Consider the following 22,490-nt stretch of genomic DNA (forward strand, 5'->3'; position numbering starts at 1 on the left):
AGTCATTTGCTTGAAGGAGCCCACAGGAAGTGCGGTCCCAGTGGAACAGCAGCTGGGTGCGTGAGCTGGAAAGCCTCCCTGCAGCAGGCCAATCTGAGTGGTCCATCTCACCGTGGCCACAGATGCTTCCAGTGACTCAGCAACATTTCTTCCTAAATGTGCTACTGGCAGTTATTGTCCAAACCAGTTAAAACTCAGACTCATACCATTATTCATTACTTTACTTGTGTCCACCCAACTGGGTTATAAAGCTTTCTTTAAACAGCCATGCCTAACATGGAGTCCTTAACTCAGAAGGTATCTAAGTATACATCGTATACATCGTAATAAAAATTGCTTTCTTTTTGTTACATGAATCTGCTGATAGTAGTAAACAATGGGAGTTTCGACTTAGGAAGTTGGGACGGGTAGAGAGGTTAAGAGAGCGTACGATTTGGCTAAGGAGTTTCACAGCTATCACAGTGGGGGAGGCATAAGTTGAGCATGTGAAGTAGGTGCAGCCACAAGAGGAGAGCAGACACTAGGATCGAGGCCACTACATTTGATGAGATGAAGTCCCGGGAGGCACACAGAATGCAGTACCCAGAGAACGTGGTGGAAAGGGCTAGTCTAGAGAAAGAACTAGCATGGGAGGGGGGAGGTCCAGCAAGATGGGATGGATAAGAGTTGAGGTAGACATCAGTGCAACTCCCTTTTGCTGAGAAATAGGATTTCTGCCCAGAGAGGCAGTTTCCGTGCACCAAGACACACCTTCTTAACTTGGGTGAATTGGACCAGAAGAGAACCTGTCCCCAATGGAACCCCCTAGGGATTTGGAGTTGGGACACAGTAAATCTAATTAGTTGAACTTTCCCTGAACTAAGCCAATATGTTCTAAACAGGACTCTTGACAACTGTTGGGCAATCAAACCAGAGGAGAACTGGTTTGCAGAAAGACAAGAATGAGTCAGGCATTCAGAGAAAAGCTGAGAGACAGAGTGACTCCAGAGACAGGGAGTGAGATGGAGAGAGTAGTTGCCTGGATTCCTGAGGAATTTTCATTCCTGGATCTGATCCTGAGTCCCATACCCCGAGTTCTGAGATAACCCTCCAAACCCTAGAATAAATTCCCAATTTTGCTTAACCCAGTTTGAGAGAGTTTCTTTTATTAGCAGCCAAACAGTATTGATTGAGATGGTGTTTTGGCAGATAGGCTGAAGACAAAAATAGGGAATTCAGAAATGGTCAGTGTGCTTACATGTGCCCAGGCAAGGGGTTAGCATTAGGAAAACCAGGAAGCAGAGCCCTAGGAAGAGGGACCCAGACAAGTCAGGTCTTAGCCTGGTAGGAACGTGGTAACCAAACGCATTATCACTATCATTATCATTATCATTATCAGCGACAAGCATCCAGGATCTGGTTATAGGAAGGAACTAAGGTGTAAGGTAGAGCCTTCATCACAGGAACACGGCAGGAGTTGGTTATTAGGAGTCAGGCAAAAGCTCAGAGGCTGACTGAGACCTTCGGATCTAATGAGGATGGAATTCACATATGCATTTAATAAGAATTATTGGGTATCTGTTACATTCAGAGGAGTTTTGTGTATCATAGATTATCAGACCGAGTTGAGGGGGTCAGTGTACTTGGGGGTAGAGCCAGGAGTGGGTGGAGACCCCCTGGTACCTGCTCTGGGGGAGAGAAGGCTTAAGGGGGCAGAATCAGGCTGGGAGCCAAGACGTTCATGATGTGGAGTAGGTGGTAGATTCTTAGAATTTGGAACACTGTAGGGCAACACAGACCTGGAAGAAGTTGAAACTGAAAATTCAGGAAGTAAATTCTTTCAAAGAGCAGCAGAAGAATGATTCAGAAAGGAAGATGAGAAGATGTCAGGCACACAGCTTGTTTGTTTGTCAGCTTCTCCTAGGGCCCTGCTGGCCGCTGTCGAACCTGTGGAAAATACGTCCTGCGCCTCTTAAGGCCAGATGAATTGTTTCATCACACACCTCTTCTACTTCACCAAAATTAAAAATTTCAGGAGGATTTGGGAGACTATAAACTCTAGCTTTTCTTAATTCAGCCCAGTCTTACCACCAGATAGGCAAGATTGGACTCCTTTAATGGAATTCAGCTCAACATGTACTGATACAACCTTGAACCCTGACCTCCCTGGAAGAAGAGATATAATAAAAAAAAAAAAGAGGAAAGTTAGAAAGAATAAAAATTGGGCCACCTGGGTGGCTCCATTGGTTAAGTGACTGCCTTTGGCTCAGGTCATGATCCCAGAGTCCCGGGATTGAGTCCTGCATTGGGCTCCCAGCTCCATGGGGAGTCTGCTTCTCCCTCTGACCTTCTCCCCTCTCATGCTCTCTCTCTCTCTCTCAAATAAATAAATAAAATTTTAAAAAAAGAATAAAAATTAAGAAATGCCTTATAATCTGTTACTTATATTGGAGTAGAACTAGGTCAGACGTTTTATCTCCTATGAAATCCTTCTGTATCTCCCACTTACAATTTTGAATATCCTATAATTACAGGTATTACCTTTCATCAAGACCCCAAAAGCATTTTTCCAGGCCATTTCAGGGACTCTCTGTTTAGGATGTTACTTAACCTAGACAAGATGTACTGAAAACTAACCTTAATAATGACAAATTAGGCAACATACCATTTGCTCCATTTCTTTTCTCTTAATCTTATTTCTAGTGTTGTTGATCATTATATTAAATAAAGTCCAAAGATCTGAGGCCAAGTCAGCAATTTCTGCTAGCCTTCTGACTGGCTTGATGGGGAGCAAATTATTTAACCTCCCTAATCCTTCCTTTCCTCATTCATGGAATGGAATATTAACACATTCTCTAGTACCTAATACCTTGCTGGGTGATTTTAAAAGCCATGTATGAAAACCACTGCAAATGGTATTAACACCAAGGGAAGATAGGCAGGTCCTTTAGTAAATCAGCATAGTAGAGCAAAGAATCTGTATCCGGATTTTTATTTTTCTCCTTACTGGCTCTGTGGCTTTGAGCAATTCATGTGAGTTTCAAGTCTTGGTTTTTTCAATTATAAAAGAAGTATGACAATATTTTCTGTTTCCTTTTTTTATGAAGATGAAAATGACATATATGTACAAAATATAAAGAATATATTAATGACTATAATTTTTAATACTTCTCAGAATAATAAGATTTTGGCAAAGGATGACCTCAAGGCCAAGCACATGTTTGAATTGATTTTGTTTCTTGTTATAAAAGTGTTAATGTAATTTGACTTTAGAGTGTCTTTATCTGATCCTTTCAAGAATATTTTCATAGAAAATTGTTCCGATTTCTGTGGCAGTGTCAAATTTAAGCAAGACGTAATCACTTAAAGAAAAAACATGAAATTCAGTTACATACCAAAAATAAATAAGTGTATCCTTAAAGCAAAGATCCTGTGTAAATTTTTTTTGATGAAGTCTTCCAGAAAACAAAAATGATATGGTCCATTTGTATTCATAATTTATCAGTTTAATACTCTCCCTTGAGTTGAGAGAAATATGGGTTGTATGCATAGGGATAAGGTTCTAAAAAAGGGCTTAGTTAAGCAAATATGATTCAGTTTTATACTGAGATCATTACCACTAAAAGGAGTTACTTTCTTGCATTTTTAAAAAATAAAATTATTCTATATTTATAGTGCTTAAATTCTAATGTTCTTTAACCTTTTATTTCCTTGCAAGATAATAGTGGGAGAAACTGCAGTGTTTTGCCTACAACTGGCCACGCGGGATTTTGAAAACCAGGAGAAAACTATTTTAACTGGAGATTGTTGCTATATAAACCCACTGGTGCGGCGAACTGTACGATTTCTGGGTATGTGTTCATTGAATTATTTTTATTGTTGCGGAAACCATGTTTATGTATAAGCTAACCCTTAAAACGATCAGCATTTTAAGACTATACAAATATTGGATTATATTTTATTTGAAAGGTCTCAGTTTGGTTTTAAAAATAACATTGCGTACTACTTTTTCTCATATGGCTCCAGCTCACATGTCGTTTCCATATTATTTAAAAAAAAAAAAAAAAAGAACACCACACTTGGATGTTTAATATTTTTTAAGAAACTAAAAATTATATAATTAAAATAAATGATTTACTGTGTTCATGAAATTTCAGAAACAGTGGGGAGAAATGATAATCTAGTTAAATTGGTGAACATCATGGAAGACAAGAAAAATAGGTTGGCCGAGAAAAGATGTGTTGTGTTTGTTAATTATCAGATGTAGCTCTCCATGTACTGCCTCTGGGTTTTTTTTTAATGCGAACAAAAACGAGTTAGTGATTTTATTAGAGGGAAAGACTTACTATCACTATATGAAACTAATATAACATTGTATGTTAACTATACTGGAATTAAATTAATTTTTTTTTCAATTTTAGAAAAGAATTTACTGATACTTTAACCTTCAGTCTGAAATTCTAGCACTAATACATATAAACATTGATGAATTATTACAAATCATTTCAAGTCATTAGAAACTTGGCCAAGACAAATTTTTTAACTGACACAATAAAGTTGAATATAAATTATCATTTCCTGTATTTATCAGATAAAAAAAGTATGTCTGTATATGCTAAATAAAATTTAAAATAAATTTTTATCTGTATTTAGATTGAGATTAAGGTCCAGTACCCTTCAATATATTTCTCATAGCAGTGGAATTAAGTTGAAAACCTTGGAGATATCATGCATAGATCAGCTAATCTATACATAAACCCACTTAAAGACTAATCAAATGTCATCTTGCCTTTGTGTCTCTCTAAAGACAAAAGGTCTCCATATCTAAGACTGTTTTTTTAATTGCCATCAAGTTATACATCTCCAAAGCCCTTATTTATACTGTTGAAGTGATGACAACTCATATGAAACTTTAAAAAGCTATTTTTTACATGCATCAATACCTCGTTCTTGACTCATTGATCTTTGCATGAGTCATTTAATAACAAAATAAGCAATAATATACTCAAAACTAAAAATGATGAAATTGACACTTTCCAAAATACTGTTCAAGCAAATTTTATTACACCTACTTAAGTGGATGTATTTTTGCATTTGCACACATATTTCTAAAGAATATATGGCACAAAGTAAAGCATGCTTTAAATCTCTTTGTGTTTCTCATTATATGATTTTATAAAATATTTAGGAGTTCTTGATTTGTTTCTTCTCTTGTTCATTATGATTTGGATATTTCAAGTTTGTTAAAATGGGAAGTTTATAAACAAAACATTACTGCATAATAGGGCATCATTCTTTGTAGGGATTTTATCCTGGCGGTCAGCACCATGGATACACTCACGGGATCTCATTTTAATAAGTATCTTTGTAGCTACAATATTGGCCTTGGGCCTGATGCACTGAATATTTTAATTCAAAAGCACGTTTGGGAACTTAACAAATATCAGGAGACATTTCCATATCTTTATCAAATACTTCTCTCTATTTTACACAGCAAAACTTATTACAGCAGGTAAAGAGAATGGTTTCGTTAAATAAAATGAGTTACATCTTAGCCTAGATTTCGAGGGAGTAGAGATGAAGACTTGCCATTTAGGTTCCTGTGCTGGGCCATGATGTTTGGAAGGAGAGGTTACCTATTTGAACATTTTCTTAAGCTCCTCCATTCTTTTTCATTTCTCTGCCTCTCCTAAGTTTCTGCTTTTGATAACATTTACTTGTATGACTCATGCAATTCTGGGAAGATATAAAGAAAGAGCTTTTTATTATTTCCTTTTAACATTTTTAGATAAAGAAAGAACTAAGGTCTTTGTTTCATTGCCATTGTATACACACAGAGTTGTGCTATGTGCAGGTTTGTGTGCCTGAGCGTTTTATAATCTTATATAATATTTCAAAAATTAAAAGGATAGCCATGTTTCTGATGCTGGAAAATTACTTGATCCTGCACAACTTCCCTGGTGACTTTCCTATATAACAGCCAACAATTATGTATAAAGGTTTAGCAAACAAACAATCCAGAAATTCATGACTAAGAAATGAAATGTCTGGTTATTATCATAGCACTATATGATTTTTTTTTTTTAAAGATTTTATTTATTTATTTGACAGAGAGAGATCACAAGCAGGCAGAGAGGCAGGCAGAGAGACAGGAGGAAGCAGGCTCCCTGCTGAGCAGAGAGCCCGATGCGGGACTCGATCCCAGGACTCTGAGATCATGACCTGAGCCGAAGGCAGCGGCTTAACCCACTGAGCCACCCAGGCGCCCGCACTATATGATTTTTAACAAACAGATTGTTTGGGATGTATTCTCTTGGCTTAATGTAAAAAGGTGGTATTTTATTTCCCAAAATTAAGAAGAACAAATTTCTTCACATTGGTACCACATCCTCAAAGTTTGTATCTGTCAGTTTAATTGAAAATGGTGCCAAGGAATTTATTTTGCCCACTCTACCTAAGAAGAAAAATAAATTTTGGTTCTAATGAACAAAGGCATCGAATTTAGAAATATACATACATATATATATATATATATATATATTTTAAAGATTTTATTTATTTATTTGACAGACATAGATCACAAGTAGGCAGAGAGGCAGACAGTGGGGGGCGGGGAAGCAGGCTCCCTGCTGAGCAGAGAGCCTGATGCGGGGCTGGATCCCAAGACCCTGGGATCATGACCTGAGCTGAAGGCAGAGGCTTAACCCACTGAGCCACCCAGGCATCCCAAGAAATATATATATATTTTTTTAATTTGAGTAAACTGTCACATTCCTCACAAAAGAGGGAAAAAAAAAACCTGTGTATACTTAATTTTATAAGTATAAAATTCTGGTAACGAAAGCAAACAAATTTTAAGGCTGTGGAGATAATTGAAAAATCATCATTTTGATTGCATTATTTTTTACAAAATTGCCCCAAATTTGATAAATTGAAGTCCAACCATAAAATATAAGGTGGAACTAAGTCACTAGCTGTTAATGTGACTTTTTAAAATGTATTCATGAAAGCAGCGCAGAAATCAGTTTGAACCATTCTGCTTTACTTAAGATTTTCCACTATATTTAAATGAAAACTAATGGCATTGGATTTTACTGCTAATTGGCACCTCCAGCAGAGTTAATATCAGTCTGAATGGGTTTAATCAAAGAGAGACAACTGCTTTACTTTATGTTTGTAAGATGCAAAATATTTTCAAAATAGGGAAAAAATCAAGATTGCTCACATTGGTAGAAGGTGAGACTGAGCCCTCTCCAGAGAAACAGGTCTCCTTTATAAAAATCGCATTACCCAAACACAGTCTCAGAATAAATCTTCCTCTTTTATCTGATGTCTTATAAACCCACATTGCGTAAAACTGTAGCCAGTGGTAGACGGCTCGATGTGTTAAATAATTTAACACTCCCACCTCTCCAGAAAGCGAAGAATCAGAGAGAAGTGAAATGGGGGGGAACCATATGTATGTATGTATGACTTATTTCATAGTTTCTAAAATATTTTCATGTTGGCTTATGGTCAACCGAAATACAAACAAAACCAAACAGAGTTACGTTGGTTTGCTTTCATCCTTAGGTATTTATGCGTTTGGGCTCTTTGCTACGGATATTTTTGTAAACGCCGGGCAGGTGGTCACAGGGAATCTGGCTCCACATTTTCTTGCCCTGTGTAAGCCCAACTATACGGCGCTTGGATGTCAGCAGTATACGCAGTTCATAAGTGGGGAAGAGGCCTGCACGGGCAACCCCGATCTCATCATGAGAGCCAGGAAGACGTTCCCATCCAAAGAAGCGGCTCTCAGCGTCTATGCAGCCATGTATCTGACAGTAAGTAAGGATTATTGACCAGTCTTCGTCTCTCTGTTCATTCTCCCAGCGTAGACATTCTTTTTCTCTGCCATGATGGAAGTCGCATTAACCGCTTTCTGTAGGCCATTTAATTTACTTTTAATAATAGCTGTTTGGACTGTGGATAAAATTAAGTCAGTTGACTCTCATGAGATTATGTGTGGGTAGTTGGTTGTATTAAAAAATAGAGCCATTAGCATTTCTATTTGAGAATATGTTTGTCTTTATGTTAAATAGGGCTTAATGGGAACAAATTTGTCCCGTAGCAGTCCCCCTAATCTTGTAATAGCCCCATTAAGAAAACTATCCAGGCCTCTTAGCTGCCTACTCAAGCTCTGATATTCTCTGGTGGAGGTTAGGAAAGGGGCACCGTTTTGGTTTTTTTTTAGAATTTTTGTTTGTTTGATTGGTTATTGGTAACTATGTCATCAAAATATCTCAGCTACTGTTTCAATATTTTCACATAGAGCTAGGCAAAATGTCCTATTAAATTATGGTTTTTTTCCCTTTATTCTTGAGTCTTTGCCATCATTTCGGTGGTGAGAGCCAGGCCTCCCGCGGTTGTCCAGGACCTCTAGGTGGAAGTAAATGGTCATAGTTGAGCACATTACTGATTCACGGGAGTAGAGAGAAGGGCAGCCTTGACAGGTAGCTCTTGGCCCCAGCATTCCTGCTGTCAAAGCCCTTCCCTCACTTACCAGGGTCTGGCTTGTAGCTATGGAGCTGGACTCCCAAAGTGTGCTCTCCAGGCTTTCTCATGGCTACAGTAAAAAGTTCAAAGATTTTAAATGTCTTTTGGGGTTCTCCTTTCCAGTGGTGCCAATAGCTCCTTTCTTCCAATTTCAGCTCATTGACAAGAGATCTTAGGACCTATTTGAAACCAAATCTGTTCATTGACAATGACTTAAAAAAAACACTCAGAATTATTTTTACTCTCAAGGAGCTATTTGATTATGGAAATATTTCTGGTATTCTTAATGCAATCCTGTCTGTTTATCTCTAAAAGCAGAGGGAATGCACAGTAATACCCTATGACATTTCCACCTGAGATTGGAAACAAAATTACTAAATAAGCGACAATTTAGGAGGGAAAATATAGCACTGTACTTATCGCTCACGATGGCAGAATAATTTTTGGAGGCTGTAAGTACATTCATTTTAACATTTCTAAAGTTTTCAAGCTGAGCTAATTCTAACCCTCACAGTCTGGACTTTTAAAAATCCCATCAAAAAAAAGTTTTTTAGAGTCAAAGATCAAATCCCATCTTACCCATTTTCTCTTCCACTGTCTTCTGGCTTCTGTATGGTTTGTCAGTTACAACTCCCTTCTTTCCCTTTCAGTGTGCTCCTAACTCCACTCCTCCAGTTTCCCCTGATTTCTTTATCCCTTCAGCTTTGCCTTCTGCTTCCCATTCTAAGGCACTGCAGACTTGATATAAAATCTGTTTATCCATGCATATTCTTTCCTATTCATTGAATTGCTTGACTACATATCCCACCTCTCTTAGAATATGAAGCATTCAACCTTAAAATGAATGTTTAAAACTTAAGTGAATCAGAAGTGACAAAATACTTCTCATTCATTGTCATCACATCTAAATCTGACGTTGTTATTTGTATCCGAGTATGAATTGCAAAGATCTGCATATACATATGTGATCAAGTCAATGATTTGAGACAAATTCCAGAATACTCTCTGAACCCATATCCCGTTACATGATTATTTTAGCATTAATAGGTGATTGGTTTTGCTGTATAACCAGGGTTTGCCAATGGTGGTGAATGTGCTAGTATTATAAATACTTGATCTTTTTGTTGTGCCAAAATCGTGTTTTCAAAGGCACTGCTTTTGGAAAAGGTATTATGCTTTTAAGTCCTGGAGGAATCTTAATATCTTATCTTGCCTGTGGTCAGCTGGCAAGTGTTTTAGCAACCTCTTATAAGTATAAAATATATGTATAATTATAGAATAATTGTAATTACTATGGCAAACATTCATTGAGCATTTACTATGTGTCAAGCACCAAGAGCCTCACTTTTACAAATTATTTATTACTAATTCTTATTGATGTATTAAAATTTATTCCTTGTTGATTGTTATTACTATTTATATAGTAATTGATCATTTGTACTAATTCACTGAATCCTCACAAAAAATCCTTCAAGTATGTAGTAGTATTATGCCCATTTTATAGATGAGGACACTCAGAAAGTGAAGTAACCGGTCCAGATCCGTAGAACCACCCAATTTCCTGGCTCCAATAAATCCAAATATTCCAGAGAAGGCATAATAAATCATATTAGTTCTAATCTGTGCACGGCCAGCTAAATTTCCTCCTGCCGCCCCCTAATCTCAGCATCCGTAAAGGTTACGGCAGAGGGTTCGGATGGTAGATATGTTTAGAGAAAAAACATTTAATAACACTCCAGCACTCGGAACTCGTCTATCATTACGCAGTGGTTCAGACTAAAAGTCAGGATTCCTGCTTGTAATTACATGGCCGGGTACCTCTGTCTTTTCAACAATAGATTCTGTTCTGTGCTAATTGCTTTTCTGTCTTCCCTGCCCCCCCTTTAGCACTGTGTGAGTGTGGGTGGCTGCTATGGTAACCCTGAATATAGCTCCTGCTGCAAATGTAGGCATTACAGGCAGGTTTTGCTGTTATATTTGAACCCATATACATATATATTTCTTCCCAGCTTCACAAGAGACATCTTGGGAAAGCTTTATAATAGAAATGTTGGGGTGTTTCCAACTAATACAGTCTCGTGACATGCTTGTCAGAATTTTGATGAGTAAGCAAATAAGAAAACAGCCACTTATTCGGTATTTTCTGTGGAAACAGGCTTATCGCTGTATTTAGGTAGAGATACACTTGTTTACTGTTGTGTCATGTAAATATTTACATATGTAAATACATAAATAAAAATAAATAAGCTCCACTATGAAGTATATGAATAAGAACTGAGGCATAGTTTTCTGATGTTTCCCTTTGTGGATTAGTCCCCCAAATTAAGGAACTTGAAATCTCCCTTAGCACTTGACTTTAATTAAGGCTTTGAGGATAATTTGATAACAGAGTTGTTCTCTTTTGCTTTACTGAAAACCTTCAGGGGGGAAAAAAAATCCCTAAGCCTACTTTTGCAAATGTTGTTGGTTTCCCAGGGAAAAATTCCGAAGGTTATTTAACCCTAAACCATTAAATTTATAATTCAGTGTTAAGTCACATTAGAATAAGATTTAAATTTAGCTTTGTGTTATTTATTTCATATAAAATGAGTAGTTTTTCTAATTAAAGTCAAATGAACTTCGAAGTTGAGAATGAGAAATAATGTTTTGTGACTTTCCAGTTAACCTCATAAGTCAGGGAAACAGACATAAAATGATCTCTTTAGGTTACTTCCCATTCTGGCCTTAGATTGATTTTTCTGAAAATCTTTAAAAACACAAAGAGAGGAAGAAAGACAAAAAGGCTCAGCTACCCTTGCTGGCCTTTTTTCATGATCTTTTGCTGTAAACAATGCACCCTAACCATCAAAACAAGACTTTGCTATCCTCAGAATTCTGTGGGGTGATCTGTGGTTTTTACCAGTAGTCAAACCTTGCTTCTCTCATGGGTTGTGTTTCACCCTGGGGTAGACAGGCCTGGAACAGGTCGATAGCTGGGCCTCGCTCATTCTCTAGAGATTTCCCCTGAGAGCAGCCTTCCAAGAGAGCAGAGGCTCGAGCTAGAGGGCCTCTTGGAGCGTAGGCTCCAAAACTCATTCACCGTCCCCATCTCTGTGCTCTATAGGTCCAGTCCAAGCAAATCCCCAAGGCCAGCCCTGATCGAGGGGGGCAGAGGCCCAGACTCCACCTGTAAATGGGAGGCCCAGTACAATCAGATTGTGAAGAAGTGAAAACACCAGGCAAGAAGGGATTTGTGGATATTAAAGGGTTCACTGCAGTCTTCTCCCAGAATATTAGCGGAAGGCTCTGCTGTATCATTCCCTGCCTTGTTGATGTCCAGTCTTTGGCATCATCCTGCTCTTGTTTCCCACCCAGCCATCTTTGATAATAATCTTAGAGGTCCCATGGGCTGCAAGACAAGGGTTAAATAAACACAACCCAATGATATCTGTCTGCCCTTCCTTTAGTGACATTTTACCTAATCTCTGTAGGGGCACGTACAGGTCTTCATTCTGGGCTACAGGAATTTGGGGGATGCATGGCAGTTCGGCTGCAGCATGTGATGTCATGTGGCTGGTCAGGGATTGTGTTTAGTGGAGAAATGTCAGCGTGGGTAAGAAGAAAAGCTCTCCGCTACCTTCATGGATTTGTCTGGAGTGACTGATGAAATCTGGCTGCCATCAGAAAGCCATGCCTCTAAATCTTCCCTGCCCAGAAGTAATTTAATGCTGAAACGTGTAAGATCCCGGTGCTCTAGGTTTCAAATGAGCAAATTTGTGTCTACTAGATAATCTATCAAACACTATTTATTGAGCTCCCGCTTATAATGTGATGCTGTCCTATTACTCTGACTACTGCTGACATCACAACTGTTACTAGTTGATTGACATTGGTCCTGTCAGCCTTCAGCTAAGTGTCACAGGGGGCAGGGAGGTTGCTAAAGACATCTGCAAAGTACCCCTGAATTCCAGTGCTTTCATTACCATGGACCCCTTTTATAACTTACCGTCTTCTTGTCCCATACTCTTCCATGAACTTTATATTTCTAAATCTTCTATCTAATAGATAATGCTTTTCTACCCCAGCTTAGACCCAGATGTTGAACAGTGACCTATAACAATAAAAATATCGTAACACTGTTTTGAAATGATACACATACAGTTACTAAATTTGCACACATACAGCTATTAAAGAATAAGCAGTAAATGAGTCAAGACATACATATGCTCTGCATCTTTACCTTAGTTTTCCCTGGATTCTGTTAAGTGACACTTCTAACTGGGTATTCTGGGATCGATCCATGGCTTTATAATGGTGCCCGCTTCTCTAGTCACATCCCAGAAATCACTGTGTCTTCCACAGTGTATCAGAACCACTCAGCAGTGTGAGATCACCAGTGTGGCCAAATGACTTCATAGAGTTCCAGCCAAAAGTAAAGAATAATGACATTTTAGTTAGGGCATGTGGGCTTTTGCAGGTAAATATACTGTTCTATTAAGCTCTTTGAAATACTGAAAGAGATGTCCCAGAATTCCTGAATATGTCTGGAGTTTCTTAAGTGTTAGCAGACTCCAGGTTGGGGACTCCTGGCAGTGCTCACACATTAGAAAAACAGGACTTACTCTTATAGGACAATATAAGGTATAATAAAAGCAAATTTATAAGTATATAAAGTATATAAAGTATATAAAGTATATAAATTTATGTTTATATAAATAAACATATATTAAGCATGTTCTTCAACCTAAATGTTCACCTTTCCTTCTGGTTTTAAAAGAAATGATGACAGTTTTATTGGCCCCTAGAAGTATCATGGGCCCTCAGTACCATGCCTACTGGATAAGTTTGCCCTGAAGATAGTGCATCATAAAGTTCTCGATGGAATGTGATTGTTAATCTATTTGGTAATGACAGTGAGAGCCACTCAGTGTCCAGGAGGGAAAGATCACTGTTGCCAAGCACCATGGGAGAGTGCTTCGGAAGTAAGTGGTACTCAGGCTGGGTTTTGAAGATGAACATGATTTGAATAAGTAAAGAAGAGGCATTCCACGTAAGGGGACAGTGAGAGCAGAGACAACAAAAAAGGAAAGAAACTAAAAGTAAAGGGAATATTTTAAGGAGATTGTCAAAGAATCTCAGACATGAAATAAGGGTTTGGATTTAGCCGTTCCCCTTAAGATTGGGAACCCTAGTGTTGATGAGACCAGAGTCAGATGAAGTGAAATGAACTGAAATTCCTAGGTTCTGAGAAATGGAATGAAGTTGGACTCTATGAGTTGCCAAGAGCCTGAGCCGTGGCAGGGAGAGTACAGATTTGAGCAGCTGGGAATCCCTAAACATTCTCTTGGAGCACAGGAAAGTCTGGCCCAGACCCAGAGCCAGTGCTCCGTTGTGCACCCCGGGGTTCACACACCATCACCACTTCTTTTGATGCAATGGCTAAACTGAGCCACATCCCTGGGTGGCCTGCTCCTGTATCGCACCCCTCGGTCCCCCAGCTTCCATGTATTCGAAAGTAACAATCTGGCCACATATAGGCCTAAGTCTTCACAGGGGTTGGAAGGAATGTATGGCTCTCTTCATTTTACAGGTAACAAAACTGAAGATACAAGAGGCTAGTTAACTTGCCCAAGGTTGTATCACTGGTATTTATTAGAACCGGAAGTATGACACAGGCCAGAGTCACTCAGTCTCTTATGTTGCACTACTTCCTGGCATGCCCTCCAGCAGAAAGCAAGCCCTCGAAGGCCAAGTGATCAGAGTTCAGGGCCTCACATGCAGCAGTGAAGAGAACTAGTCAATGGATTTTAATTGCACGTTGCAAGATATAATTTAAGAAGGTTATTGAAAAAGTGTGCACTCCATAAATTCCTGTCTCGTATCTTATTTTCCAGGCAGCCAAGTAGCTCAAACACCAATAGTAATATAAATAGTCACGATGATTGAATTTTATTGTACTTTTTTTAAGTGAATGAGTTTTTTATTCTTATGACCCTTAATTTTTAATCTTATGTTCTGCACATTATTTGAGATGTTAACGAACTTTAATTGCTTTTAAAATGACAATTTCTAAGTCACCTGTTACTCCTTTCGCATGTACAGTAATTAGATACCTAATAACCTAAGTGGTATTGGCAGAGCTGAGTGCTCGTGAGGCCTCCATGGGACGCACTAGCGCTTTGACCAGGTCCAAAAGAACCCAGATCACAGTGGGCAGCGCTAAATGTGTGGTCATTTGATATCCCAGAAGCAAACATTCCCTTTCTTCCATGTCCAGTTGATGAAGTTTTAGAATATAGGTGAGGTTCAGTAGAGTGGAGTCTGGAGCTGATCACCATGAAAGAATTCATGAGGCATCTTTGGTGCAAAATGATGGTTTATTAAAGCACGGGGATAGGACCCATGGGCAGAAAGAGCTGCTGCACCAGGGTGTGAGGGGTGGCAGGTTGTGTACTATGGGGTTGGGGGAGTTAAGGAAAAAGGGAGGTTTCAAAAGAACTTTCATATGCTAAAGAGGACCTACAAGATACCAGAGGCCTTGAGGCCTTGCCATTGCCAAGGTTTTTCCCTCTAGCAAGGTATTAACATCAAGATATTTATGTTCCACCCAGGAGTGAAGCGGGGGAAGGTTGCAGGGTGTCAGCCTTTTGATTTGTCCTCAGACAGCTGTCTGTTCCCTCATCACAATAACATGCTCAAGTCCATTTTCCCAAGAGATGCATCAAGCTCTGCTACAGGGTCATAGACTTACTCTTGAATACCAGGAGCCGACACTGATTCTCCCATGAGGGCTGGCCGTGAGCTCCAGACTATAGGTTTTCCAGCACTGAAAAGTAGCAAGTAGCAAGGCTGTTTTCCTGTACTTGCTGTCAGGGGCTTTTCTGCTCCAGGACCCACCTAAAGCTGGAAGCCTTTCATGTCCCTGATCTACAGGCCAGAGCAGTATCCATAGGTGTGGGATGTGTGTCCCCAAGAACACAGTGATCTAAAGGTACTGTGTTTCTTTCTTTGTGGTAGGGGTACAAGATGCAGTCCTTTGTCTTTTACTTTGGGGTGATGTGTAGTACGTCCCTGTGATGCGGGAGAGCTAGATTCTTGTCTCATGGAGTCCAGGAATGAATCTGGCGGATAATGGAGAATGAGTAGAGTGACAGAAGTTGATGAAGTAAAAATATAGAAAAAGCTCTCTAGAGGGAGAAAGGTCCCAAAAGGGTTGCCAACCAGGGCCTTTAGGGTTTGTCTTTTATAGAAATCTAATCAGGGAACTTAAATCCTTTTAACATCTCTATTGATAACCATTGAGAAAGTACTGGTGATAACACCTTTAGTGATTTGCTTCCTTTTTAGGGTCTGGTTATTCTTTTTTGGTCGTAGGTGATCATCATAAAAAGACACCCACGGCCCCACCCCCACCCCCAGGCCTGCAGCAGTTTGTTCCCTTATCTCTGGTTTTCCCACACCTCTACATTTTTGGGATTTTTATGAGCCTGATCACCCCTATCTATCTCTTCCTGTCCAGCCCCACCTGTCCCTTACTCACCTGGTCAATGGATCCTTAAAAACTTGATGTCCCAAGCCCTTGAATCTTATGGGGTTTATCTCCCAAGATCTGTAATGCCTGTGTCTTACCAAGGCCTCCAGTGTGCCGACCATCTCTTACTTACCTTGCTTCATCAGCATGATGTCTTTGATGCAAAGAATCAATATGATGGCAAAGTGCATGAGGGTTAATATAGCACTGACGTAAACCTTGATGTAAAAATTTGCCTATTCCATGTGAATGTGAACTTTTCTCATCTTCTTTCCTGAACAAAATAGAAAAGAGTGCATTTGACAAATCAGTGGCCACTACTACTTGGTTCAAGATTTGGTAGTCTGTAGTCATTCTCCAGGATCTGTCCCAACTGGTGAATTAAATGGAGATAGGATAAGAGCCGCCAGCCTTCTTGAGATCCTAAGTGGTAGACAAATCTTCACCATCCCCCCTCCCTTAATGCAATATTGTTTTTGATTTACTATTTTGGCAGGAGTGGGAGGGTATAGTTTCATAAGCTTCCTTTTGAATTCCCTCAGTACTCCACCTGCCAAGGGATAAATGACCACTGGATGTGTTCCCAGACCCAGTAGACTTCAGCCCATATTCACGACGTAGTCCCCATGTACCCTATACCCTACTCTAGCAGAGGCCATGATGATGCTTTCAGGTCTCTAGGTACGAATGTCCTGTTAGACTCTGTGTCCAATAGTCCTTAAAATATCTGGATATTCTCTTCCTTCTGGGGACCAGCTGCCTCTTGAGTTAGTGGGTTTCATTTTGGTTTGGTAACTACACAAAGGATTAAAATGTTTTATTGGGATACCCACTTGCAACTCTGTATTCCTATCATCTTGTGGTTACAGTTACAGTATTCTGCTTGACTCCTCATTTATTTGCCTCTAGGAAGCTCTGTGTTTTATAAATCCATTCCAAAACTTTCTGCTGGTCTCATCACCTTGGCTGTCACTCAGGTCTTCTGCATTGTTATGATAACACACACACACACACACACACACACACCTGCTTCTGATGGTTAAGCACTGGCGACTGGCTTCTGTTTCTTCAGGCTCCCCATGATCTGCATGGATATAAAGGCCCCAGCTGTGGAGTAACCTACCCTACCATCAATAATGGCCTGCAGAGGAGAGGCATCCCTCAGCTCATGTGCCTGCCAGTGCCCCTCTCACTAGCACATTCCTCTGCCTCCATGAACAGTACATCCCTGAGGTCTCCGGTGCTACATCACCTTCTGTGGGTCCTGAAGTCCATATTATATGTCCATTCCAGCAATGCCCCTTCTCTGAGCCTTGTAATTTCTTCCTCCACCATCTGCCAAAGCAGTTCAGGCATGGCAGCTTCATTGAGAGAAAGTGATCACCTTTCTCCAGGCTCTGAGGAGCCTGCCCAGCAGGGAGTTTTTACTGTTCCCTGGGGACCTTGCAGGAGTATTAAATCCCACATCCCCAGGGAGAGTGTCTTCATGTCAACAAACACTCCCTTGTCCTGTTTACATTTCAACCTCTTTGACAAAGCACCCTCAAAATCCAGTCACATAGGTCTCCCCTGGCTCCAGCTGTCATGGGTCGGCTAATTCTTACAGCAGTTTTGGGGCAGAATCTCTGTCCTCCCTTCTCAGGTTCATCGTTGGCCTGGCAGCCAGAAGAAGAGGTCGAATCAGACCTTGAGAGGGCCTCTGCTCCCCTGGAGGAAAGAGTCTTCTCACTGCCTGGCTGGAATGGTATGGGTAGGGCTGGGAGGAGAGCTAACCCTGAAGAGGTAGGGGTGGGCTCTGTCTGAAGGCTGCGAGGGTTTAGAGGAGTCTAATGAACTGTAATCTTCATGTACATCCACTCAGATGCCCCCTTCCCTTGTGTCAAGGTCTTAGATTTTTCTAACCAGGGTCCTGTCCTTGGCATAATAGACATGCCTTACCTGAGCACTCAGTCATCTTTAAAGATCCCTAGGCTCTTAGCTAGTAAGTCATAAGTCTGCCTTTCAGCTTTTTTTACTCTGACATTGCAGAAACAAGGGCTTTTCTATGAGTTCCCAAAGAGGCACTTTGGCCATCACACTCGATCTTCATTTGTTTGTTAATTGTCCTCAGTTTTTCATTTTCCTTCTAGAGGGCACCAACACAGCATAATAAGAGCTAGTCAATTGCATTATCCCTCTTGGCATTGTTTCCATGGACTTAACTTCCCATGTCACTGGCCTAGTTAGGGTATTCCTCTGACTAGGTTGACTAAAACCATCAGACTTCAGATCTCCAATGCTAAAAATCAAGAAAGTCTAGTGTAAACCAGGTTAGGTTGGTTATCCGATCCCCACCAGAACATTCTCCAAGTCACTACTGGTGGGTTTTAGCAATTGGGTTGCTACCTGGTGGACTGTATGTGCCTCATTTCCAGCAAGAACATGTCCCCAGACTCTATCTCGCCACCTCTTTTCTTAAATTATCCCAATTCTTTTTGGATCCTCCAAGAAGTGGAAGCTGAGACAGAATGAGGAGGAGTGGTAGAAATAAAATTGGGAAGCTGAGATTTATTGGAGGACTAGAGGGGGATAATACTTAGGAAAGAAGGTAGAAGCAAGATTGGACAGGGAGAGTCTCAGACTGCAGTATAGATCCAACAGTGTCTCTGCTGATCTTGACCAGAGATCGCCCATTGGAAGAGCCCCACAGTGCATAAATAGCCACGCCCTAGTACCCCTGCTGTGCTCAATCACTGGTTGGGGGCTGAACAGTGGATTGTGGCCTCTGCTCAAACACTAAACCCTACAGGTGGACACTGACTTCACTGCTCTCCCTACAGAACGGCTGACTGACTTTCCCAAAGGGTCATGACAACAGCTTGACCTCGGTAGCCTGCCACGCTGCTTTCATCTAGTTCTTGCTCAGAGAGATCTAGTAAGCTAATGCCCAGCAAGGGGTTAACACTGTGATGTATTACCTTCTGTGGTAACTCCCTGTGTCAAATATACTTGCACTTGGAGTGCCTTCACATATACGAAAAAATCATGGCACTGTAATTTCAGTCATCAGACCCCTCCTAAATTGGGGATATAATTTAAATCAAGGCGATTTCTTGGCACCTTTCCCACTTTATTACAAAAGAGGTTACCTTCTCCTATGAACACAGTCTGCTTTGAGCCATTTGTTTGTTTATGCCATTTAAAGAAAATCTTGGAACAGGAACAAAAGATTTCAAATAACAAGAAGAAATCCTTCCATAATAATACAGAAATTTAGAGTATAAAAATAATAACTATTATTACTGAGCACTTATGGTGCCAAGCACTTTACATATGGTATATTTGTTGCTTTCTCTCCTTTGTCAAACATGTTAATCAGGCATCTTTCTATATATAAGAATTTGTGCTATTGGTTTTTGTATGATGTAGAGAAATATGATTTCTTTAGATTTGCTAAAATTTCCACTCAAAGAACAAAACCAACAAGCACACAAAAGCCTTCCATTAATTTAAACTACCATTCCATCTCTGAAAGAAGCTTCTAGAAAGATTAGTTTATATTTCTTCACCTTATAAACAAGTTACAATGTGGGTTTTGCTCCCCCTCCACCTCCAATCCCCAACCACACACACTCTATCAATACTGTTCCTCAGAACTCATCTGCAATGATCTGATCAAAATCCTCTTCAGATCCTTGTCTTGCCAGCCATCTCAACAACACTGAGACTCTTGCTCACCACCCCCCCTCCCCAATGTTTCTCTTTTTAAGACTTTGAGAACATTGAGTCCAAATGTGCTTCTTCCCTCACTAGGTACTTAATTGCAATGTCAGAAAACTATCTACCAGTGTTTACTAAGTCTCTGTTCTTGACAGTTTCTTCCCTCCATTATCCCTCCCTAGGGTGACCTCATTCATGAACACCTCCATGTCTTCACATGAACTCCAGACTCCTTTACCAGCCTTACCCTCTCTTCTGAACTCCAGACTGTTCTTAACTTGAACATATCTAATGTGGTGTTCCATCAGCTCTTCGAACTCCACAGTTCAAAAATCAAAAGGATGATCTTGCCATTGCTCTAAACGAGCTCCTACTTTTGTCTCTTCTGATTTGATTATTGGCATTCCTATCCTCCCAGTTACCCAAGCCTGAAATCTCTGAGTCACCCTCAACCCCTCCCACTTCACCCCCACATCCAGATGTCTGATTAATTCTGTTGGTTCTACGTTTGAAAGATCTCTCAAATCCAGACTCTTTTCCACCCTGTCCCCCATTCTTCTACTGCTAGAATTTGGCTTCTTTGTATCACTTGCCTTGACTATTGTAGGAGCCTCCCAAATAGGCTTCCTGAGAAAATCCTTCCCTCATCCCATCAGCTCTACACTCTGCCACTGGAGTTAACACTCCTAAAGCATGAGTGTGAAGCAAGTCTCTCTTTGCACAAAAGTTTTCCATAGTTTGCCCTCATCAACCCTTCAAGGATCACACTCCTACATGTAGCATATGATGCCCTCTTGGTCCTGGATAAAACTTGTCTTTTCTTAATGCTGTGGACTGAACTGTGTCCAATTCCCTTCCCTCCCCCTCCAAACCACCACCACCAACTTCATATGTTGAAGCCCTAACCTCCAATTGATGGTATTTGGGGATGAGGTCTTTGGGAAGTAATTAGGTATCAGTGAGGTATGAGGCTGGTGTCCTTTTGATAGGATTAATGCCCTTAAAAGAAGACAGCAGAGAGCACGGTCAATCTCCCTCTCTCTCTCTTTCTCTCTCTCTCTCTCAATCTCTCTCTTGGCCCTATAAAGACACAGCAAGAAGGCAGCCATCTGCAAACCAGGAAGAAGGCTCTCACCAGAACCTGACCATGTTGGCTCCTGAGCTCAGACTTCTGACCTCCAGAACTGTGAGAAAATAAATGCCTGTTGTTTAAGTCCCCTAGTCTGGGTATTAGCTGGAGCTCAGGCACCTCTCTTCTTTTGTAATGCCCCCTTTTCATGAGTTCAGTTCTCAGTTCACGGGAACTCTGTTCACAGTGGACTATTACAAACTACAAATCATGTATTTTCTTCTACTTCAATACTTTTAATTTTTCTATTCTCCCCATCTGCAGTATCTCTGGTACCTATAGGTACTGGTCTGGTCCAAATTCTACTCCCCTTTTATGGATTTGTCAAAGTTCTCTCTACTCTACTCTACTCTACTCTAAATAATAGAAAGTGAGTCTGAGTCTGGACAAAATGAAGTGAAAGGACAGGCTTAGAGCCCAGTTTCAGGGAAAGAGCAGTAGCTGCTGAAGCCTGAGCAGCCAGAACTGCCGTCAGAATCAGCCTACCAGAGGCTGTGGTGAGGATGCACCGCTCCGACTGCAGGATCTTGTACGCCGGGGCTGCTGTGGCTCTACATGCCCCACCAGTACGGCTGCCCCTGGGGCTGCCAGGAGAATAGATTTTTCACTTGATCTACTTTGCATGATTTGCAGACACATCCAATTGACTATGGATCATGTTCTAATAGCAGCTTCTTGCCAGGGCTTTGGGGAAGGAGATACCTACCTTTGTGTGGTTTTGGCGCTGGGATGGAGTATATGCTTCTCATGTGGGAGGCACACCATGGAGTGTTTCCCAGTTACAATAAGGGATTCAGATACTCTGTAGTAGAAAAAAAAAATGTTCTTTACTTTTGTGACCCAGATCAAGGTTTATCTTTTTGAAGTTTTGTGCCATCTTTTTAAATGGAAGTTCATTTACCCATCTTCAGTGCACACCTAGTATATTTGACACCAAAGCAAATAATTTCTTATATCTTTTCCTCTATTTGGAAAAAGTATTTTCAATGATAGTTATGTGATAACAAGTTATAATCATTATTTTATTGATTCATTTTTCAGTTTTAAAAGAAACAATAGATTTTAATTAAAAAACATTTTTTTTTATTTATTTGACAGACAGAGATCACAAATAGGCAGAGAGGCAGGCAGAGAGAGAGAAAGGAAAGCAGGCTCCCTGCTGAGCAGAGAGCCCGATGTGGGACTCAACCCCAGGACCCTGGGATCATGACCTGAGCTGAAAGCAGAGGCTTTAACCCACTAAGCCACCCAGGTGCCCCTAGATTTTAATTTTAAAGACATAAATACTTAGAACAATATTTTACATATTTCTAAAATTTGTACTTAGCAACAAAAATACTAATACATTTATATTATTTCATTAGTTCATGGAATATTTCATTGTTTCATTACATTATTTCCTTAAGAGTAACATTGTATTATTTCCTTAAGAGTAACATGAAAACTCCCAAGTATTCACACAGATTGGCAGAATTGAAATAACTCAAGTTCTCTTTCTTCATCTTTATAATTATAATCCTATTGTGGTTTTTTCCCTCTTAAGTCTGTTTCAATATAGCATCAAAGGAGTTGGAGGTACTCTGGGGCCAAAGCATGCTTGACTGGCTCCCAACCCTCTTCACAAATTTACTCTCTTAA

General features: G+C 40.2%; 1 protein-coding gene and 1 long non-coding RNA gene across 7 annotated transcripts in view; one reads left to right on the forward strand and one right to left on the reverse strand.

The window, feature by feature from the left end:
• Nucleotides 1-22,490, forward strand: part of PLPPR5 (phospholipid phosphatase related 5) — a 121,682-nt gene that overhangs the window by 36,832 nt on the left and 62,360 nt on the right. For all 6 annotated transcript variants that reach the window (XM_047727777.1, XM_047727776.1, XM_047727778.1 and 3 more), the window contains 2 exons: nucleotides 3,698-3,830; nucleotides 7,552-7,802. In XM_047727777.1, coding sequence (XP_047583733.1) covers nucleotides 3,698-3,830; nucleotides 7,552-7,802 — 384 coding nt within the window. The remainder of the gene's footprint in view (nucleotides 1-3,697; nucleotides 3,831-7,551; nucleotides 7,803-22,490) is intronic.
• LOC125098707 (uncharacterized) lies at nucleotides 8,918-21,969 on the reverse strand. Its single transcript, XR_007126922.1, has 5 exons — nucleotides 21,928-21,969; nucleotides 20,535-20,550; nucleotides 18,471-18,477; nucleotides 12,734-13,114; nucleotides 8,918-9,348 (listed from the first exon to the last, which is right to left on the reverse strand). It is a non-coding gene; the product is annotated as an uncharacterized LOC125098707 (long non-coding RNA).

This window comes from Lutra lutra, chromosome 4 (assembly GCF_902655055.1).
Source record: "Lutra lutra chromosome 4, mLutLut1.2, whole genome shotgun sequence".
NCBI classification, from domain to species: domain Eukaryota; kingdom Metazoa; phylum Chordata; class Mammalia; order Carnivora; family Mustelidae; genus Lutra; species Lutra lutra.